Source organism: Fulmarus glacialis, unplaced genomic scaffold, assembly GCF_000690835.1.
Source record: "Fulmarus glacialis isolate BGI_N327 unplaced genomic scaffold, ASM69083v1 scaffold2262, whole genome shotgun sequence".
NCBI classification, from domain to species: domain Eukaryota; kingdom Metazoa; phylum Chordata; class Aves; order Procellariiformes; family Procellariidae; genus Fulmarus; species Fulmarus glacialis.
The window spans coordinates 28777-35730 of record NW_009198218.1 but is presented as its reverse complement, the minus strand read 5'-3'; the positions used below and the strand labels follow the sequence as shown (position 1 = coordinate 35730).

At 39.0% G+C, this 6954-nt stretch overlaps 1 protein-coding gene across 1 annotated transcript in view; it reads right to left on the bottom strand.

Moving 5' to 3' along the window:
* Positions 1-320: 320 nt before the first annotated feature.
* The window catches only part of PRUNE (prune exopolyphosphatase), a gene marked incomplete at its 3' end in the record, with an annotated part of 35318 nt that continues 28684 nt past the window's right edge, over positions 321-6954 (bottom strand). The window contains exons 7-8 of the mRNA XM_009572811.1: positions 2989-3141; positions 321-415 (exon numbers count right to left, since the gene is read on the bottom strand). Coding sequence (XP_009571106.1) covers positions 321-415; positions 2989-3141 — 248 coding nt within the window. The remainder of the gene's footprint in view (positions 416-2988; positions 3142-6954) is intronic.

Genomic DNA, 6954 nt, shown 5'->3' with positions numbered 1-6954 from the left:
GACAAAGTCCTAGTTAGTAACTACCTTCTGAAGTAGGTAGACAGAAAAGCTCACACCTTAAATTCACCCAAAGGCTGCAATTTGCTGATGCCATTGTTTTAACACACCATGGTACAGGCTAACAGGAAGGAATAATCAGATGCATAACAATGTAAGTCAGACTACAAACAGCTACTGCTTCCCTCAAAGTTAATTCAATCACTGAAAAATTCTGCTCGTATATAATCTTGAGAAAATAACAGGCTCAAAATTTTTGTTAAAGAACCGTCTCCTATGCAGTAGGGCTGTTTACCAACTACGTTGTTTAGGTTTCCTCTTACCTCCAGTGTCATGTACACAGTGCTAATTGCTACTTTGATTTCTCCATCTGAAATCTCCTTGAGATCCTTCAGCATAACCTCCTCAATACTTACACCTGTTTGAGAACAGAAAGGAATTTCAATACATACAAGTACAGCTGACCAGATGCAGCAACATAAATTAAAAACACAGCTTAGACCTTAATGCTGAGCCTTCTGTATTTTAGGACATCCAATGAAAAAATGAAAACCAACATTTACTATTTCAATGCTTAATGTTTCTAGAGGGATTTTTTTAAGGAAGAGATTTAAAGGGATGGGGGGAAGCAAAGGATGAAGAATTAAGACTCCTGCAATGAAGTTGTGTGAACACTCACATTTTTTAACCAAACTGAATTCCAGATGATGATAAATGTAGAGATAGAGCATTCCTATGGTCCTATATGAAATCACTAATATGAAAGACTTCTGGAATGAGCAATATTTTGAAAAGCACATGTGGAATACTATGGTATTTATAAAATATTCAGAAGCAAAGCACTTAAGATATTCTGTAAACATAAAGTCATTCAACCTTTCTGACCTTCCTCATAAATTGATACCAACACCAATGCGTTTTTCTTACGTGCATCAAATGGTGAATGAACCGACTAGATGTTTATGTACCACAGAAGCAGAAGTACATATTATCATCAGAAACAACAGTGTAAAATTGGAATCGCTTCAGATTGCAACCAGACATGTTGATATGTTTAAGTACAATGTATTGAAAATCCATGTGACTAAGTTTCTTTAATGGGACATGTCTGTCTAAAATGCTGTAAAGATTCTCTAAATAAATATGTATCATGTATAGGAACATGGTCACATCACACAATCAAAAATGCAGATATAATAGCCATATGTCTATATAAAGAAAGCTGCAAGCCACTTATTTCAGTGCAGAGTGGCAACTAAAATGTCCACAGACTTTTAAAGCTTAGCAGCGTAACGTCCAAAATGTGTTCGCATGGCTGATTTTTAAGAGGCAGCCAAATACCAACTTAAGCCAAAGAAATGAATGCTCTCATTACTGTTCCTGTATAGAGTCCAGCTACTGCATTCAATCTAATGACAAGATGAACTAGCTAATGTTCACATATTTATTATATTTATGTGTCTGTCCTTTTAAAAATATTTATAGGTAGCCTGTAGACTTTCTGGTGGGCTACAGCCCACTGTGCCTCAAACAACACAAATTCATGAATTCGGGCCAATAAATCATTATTTCTGCATGAAACTGAGAACAACTTTGCTGAATTGCCCTAATACTGCCTGAAATAACAGGTACATAAGGTAAAATATTCAGCAGAGGTTAGAGTCTTCAAAGGACTTCAGAAACTCAACAGCATCTTACTAATACAAATGCCACATGAATATATGCAGTGCTAAATATGTACCTTGTAATACACAGCAAAGAGCAGCTCTGAGACAAAAAAAAGTGTGTATGACATTACCCTCCTTATGTGGCATATAAAAATGATCGGCAGCCAATGCCATGCAGACTGAATCTGTTATATCTACTTGTCCAAGTTTTGCGTTTGGTATTAGGGTAAACTTCATGGGCCAAGTACACGACAAACATTACTAAACCATCTTCCCAGGCAACTGGCAGAACTAAGAACTGAGCTCCACCTGGGTCTCTCCCATCCAGGCTGCATTCAGTTCATCTCTGAACTATGATTCCTTGACTAATGTCCGGAGGAACTTCAGGGAACTATGTGAAGATTTACAGCCCTGAACTAATTTAGCTGGTGACCTCACTGAAAGAAAGAGCAAAGGAAGCAGCACCTCAAATTCTGTCCTTAACTACCAGTTAGGGCAGCCGTCTCAGGCTGACAGTCTGAATTCAGATAGAGGATTCTGCAGATGGGCGGATAGAGAACGGTAAAAAAAGACTATGAGTCTGCATGGACTCTGTGCATACCTGATATATCTAACAAAGAAATATCTCAGTAACTCAATACTCACTCTTTGGTAACAACTTGGTAGCAAATGCCATTTAACAGACAGTAAAAAATGTGAGAGTTATTGCAACAATTTTCTTCAGGCTTTTAGAACCTCCCTTCAAAAGCCTGCTACCAAATTTTGCTTTCAGACATTCCCACTTTTGATCACCGAAAAAAATGACAACTAGTTCAGCTAGTTCTAGCAGAAGGAAATGAAAGAATTGCAATTTTCCCACTGCTTCCTTAATCTTGGTCTGAAGTCAAATTCACTTCACCTGTACACAGCCCTCCATAAATCTAAGAAGGTTCGGAAGATAAAATCCACTCCCACACCATGTAGGCAATGGCAGCACAATTTCTGCACGTGGGCTGACACATTGATTATGCCCCTATACTTCATCAACGCAAATTCTTGACTAGCATACACTTGTAAAAGCAATATATGAAATAAATTAACGTTTACTTTATCTGTTAAAGCAACACAAGATTATTTAGGAGTTCAGTAGTTCCTCAACAAAAATCACAATTCCATGATTCAGAATGTAAACCACTTAATTTAAAATTAAATATAACACAGGTAACTCTCAATGAAGATAGCATGCTGCAACTATTTTCACCACACACAATGAGCTGATACATTCTGATACAGTTACATACTTAAATTTGTAAAAGGTCTGAAAAATAGAAGCAAGTTGCACTACCTTGTGGGTTAAACTGACTCTCCTGGAGAACCGAGATAATTTCCTCTCGGGGGGGAAGATCTGGAAACTTTTCCTCTAGGATTGACAGTACTTTCTCCTGCTGCTCTGTAATTCTGTCAGCCTCCAAAGACATGCAGTTGAAGAGAATGCTTCCTGAAACATTGAGAGACAAAAATCAATGCCTCCTGTAAACAGCAAAGAGGTACTACAGAAACAAGAATGTTTACTGTATCGCCATCCAAGCCCTTTCCTTCTTGGAGGTTGTTTCCACTGACGAGTTCACTGAATTAGATATTGAATGCTTTTCACAAAATATCCTCCTAACAGGAAAGCGGTTTCTAAAATCTGAACTGAGTGGCTTGTCAGGGCCTATGCTACAGCTAACTGGCTGGTCCCAGCGCTGCCACAGTGTGCAGCACACTTCTGTACGCCTAACACAGCTCTGCGGCATGGCTGCTAGCAAGCAGTGGGACACCAGGGCTTGTTCCTCTCTCTAAGCATTAGACCAAGTGTTGGTATGCTTGGAAACAGACAATCCACATTGCCAACCTTCCTTCTACAGACGTGTCAATGAACTGCTACAACAGACATAAGGAAGAAATTCTTTATGATGAGAGTGGTGAGGCACTGGAGCAAGTTGCCCAGAGAAGTTGTGGGTCCCCATCCCTGGAAGTGCTCAAAGTCAGGCTGGATGGGGCTTCAAGCAACCCGATCTAGTGAAAGATGTCCCTGCATGTGGCAGGGGGTTGGATTAGATGATCTTAAAGTCATTGGTCATTTTGGTATAACTGACTCCAGCTAATTCCTCGTCAATGAACATACCAAAAAAGCATAGCACATTCAGCCAAACAAAATGATGCATTCAATTTTAAAATTTAAGAGAAACATAATCCAATAAAAAACTTCGCCATAATTGGTATGCTTTTACAATACAGAGGTGAGTTTGATGTCTTTTCAGACAACTACGTGCTGCATATATTCCATGCTGGATGTGAGACATTCCTCATGGTTCAAGGTTTAAAGTCACCCTTTCATTCCTTGGAGACTGGGATCTCATTTATTAATATACCCAAAGATACCCTTCACTTCCAATTATTCACACTAAATTAAGGATAATAAAATCTTATACTTCAGCATTGAAATTATTTATTACTGTACTGTGCAGAAGGATTTCAAAAAGTGTATGACTGCATTGCATCATGCTAGGTCAATGAGCAAATCAGTATAAAATAGTATAAGATAGTTATTGTAAGCCAGAATGTTTAGGCTTTAGCACAGAGCCAAGAGAGAAAAAGAAAAACTTGGACACAGCCATCCTCAATCTCACTGGACTGACTAGGACCCAAACATCAGGTATGTATCCATTTTTCTCCTACACTGTCATCACATAAAATAACGAAAAGCATTTCTTCAAAATCCATAAAGCACTTGCAACACAAAATTTTGCCATGTTAAATACACACCTCCTTATTAGACAAATCCTGTGTGGATTAAATAATAAGTAATGCTTAACAAGCCAAAAGCTGTTCCCCATCAGATATTAATTTCTGGAAATTCACATACATGAAATTCCATTCTGTGTTTCTGTTACAGATATTGTAACTGCCAATAATCTTTTAATTCTCAGCATCCCATCACTTTAAGACAATGCTCCTGCCCTATTTGATAGTATTAAAAATATTAAAGAACTACAGACTGCATGAAAATCATGTATGCTCACCCAGATTGACATTTGTAAATTTAGGCACACAAAACATGGCTCCACAGCAAGCAGATATCAGATGTCTACAGGTAAATAACTGATATATAAAGCACACAAGATATCTATATATATTAGCAAGGCCTATTTTTCAGTCCCTTTTATACGAAGCAAGTTTCTCAATCAGCAGCCTGCAGGATAATTCATCTCACAATATCCCTTCGTTGTTCTCACCTCTAACCAGATAACAGTACCTGTGCCACATATTCTTGTCCATACCTTGGGAAGGGCGGTGACCAGAATGAGTTAGACAGCCCACAGCACACTTCCAGTCAGCACAGAGCTGCACCTGGATAAACGGCAGCTCAGGGACCAGGTTGCATGAATTATTTTAGCAATAGCAATCTTCCGCTTTTTCAGCACCCTTTTTTCCTTCCTCCAGGAGCAGACAGGGAAATTGCTCATGCACATACAAAGGAAATGGAGACTCCAGCAGAAAATACTGTACCTACAATGCATGCTCAAATTCATCATACAATTGCCTACTGGAGGGAGGCTGTAGGATATGCCGTACAGCCTCCCAGCAGCACTAGGATGAGCTAGGAAGCCTGCCCATCTGCATAGGTCCTCAGACACACAATGTGTCAAACTTTTACCACAGCTGTTTGTGCTTTGGCAGGGAGAGTATTTGGGGAAGACCAAGAAGAGAAAATCTTAACACAAACATACTAGAAAATGCAGTAAAACGAGAGGTGTGAGTTCTATATCCAAACAAGCTCATCAGTTCTGAAGTCCACATGATGTGAGCTTCGTTGTCTGCCTAATTATACAGAAATAACTACTACCTAGTGGGTTCGGTGTCAGGTCAGCAACTTCTATTTCATTTTAGCTCCATATACGACAAATCATTCCAGCCTAATTACAGGATTGATTGTGAACTGAGCAATAACTACACCAGTTTTTATCCAGGCAATCCTGGATTTCAACTAAGCTTTAAGACAAATGCAGAACTATGTCCTTCCTAAAACACAATAAAAGTTCAACCACACAGAAACAGTCAAATGAAGATAGTTTCTGAGTCTCAGAATTTAAGGAGAAGTATTTTTTCCTGTTTCTCACAGAAACAATTCCCAAACTATTACAATAAAATGAAATAGATTATTTAATTAACCTTTTTTCTATGTCAGCATTTCAAGCAGGTCATGTTCCCATCCGGCACAGGCAGTTTCTACTATAAAGTGCAGGGCTGGACCACTAAATTTAACAGACTAGCTCCAGGGCGATGTAGCCCAGCCCTTCTAGAGCCAAGCAAAAGTGTATTGGGAGGCAAGTCAGGAGAGGAGTTGAACAAAGACAAGGAAGAGTCTCATATTTCTCCAACTGCAGAAAATAGGAGAAATGGCAGCAGAAAGTTGTGGTTACACCAAAACAGGCTCTAGCAGCCAGGTCAGTATCTGGCTGTGATTTTAAAAGCGCCTGAACCACAGCAGCTATCCAGCACCAAAAATCATCATAAGTATCTGTTTGCTAAAATAATAAATGGATTTCTTTCACACCAAAGCCATGTGTTGCAGCAGCAACACTATAGTGTTGCAGCAGCATTGCTCATGCCAATAAAAGTAGCTTAATTCTCCTAAACATATGGATTGGTGGAAGGAAACTTTTACATTATTTATCCATTGCCCAATCAAAAGGGATGGAAAGATTGCCTAGGACATACAATGGCAGACTACCGTGCATTTCTACAGGTAACAGTGTGCATTTGTCTCTTGCTTTCACATGAGTGACAAATTCTCGGTTTCTTCAATGGTAAGGACATCTTGGATTTGATCTCACCTTTGGCAGGACACAGACATTACTGTAAAGTTGTAAAATCAGAATCTGTTTAGACATGCATTGTACTGCAGCATCTACCAGGAAGCCTTTGCCTTTCACTGCTCAGTTCATCTCAATCTCAGGATCAATCCCTTTGCGTATTTTGATCAGGGGTGACATCTTCAAAGAGCAAAGCAAACTTAGAAATTTGGGGATTTATCACTTCATACAAGAATGAAATGCAGTCAGCCTGAAAAAATGCCTCATCATAGGCAGACATCTTAGAAAGGTTCTTAAAGGGCTATTTTCCCCACTTGTCACAGCAATACTGTAGTGCTTGCAATTGCTAACTTTTCTACTAGGACGAAAGCAAGAAAAGGATCCTTCTCAAATTAATAGGGTGTCAGCAAGCCCGAAGATCAACATTTATTCTTCCTTCGTTCTTTAATACT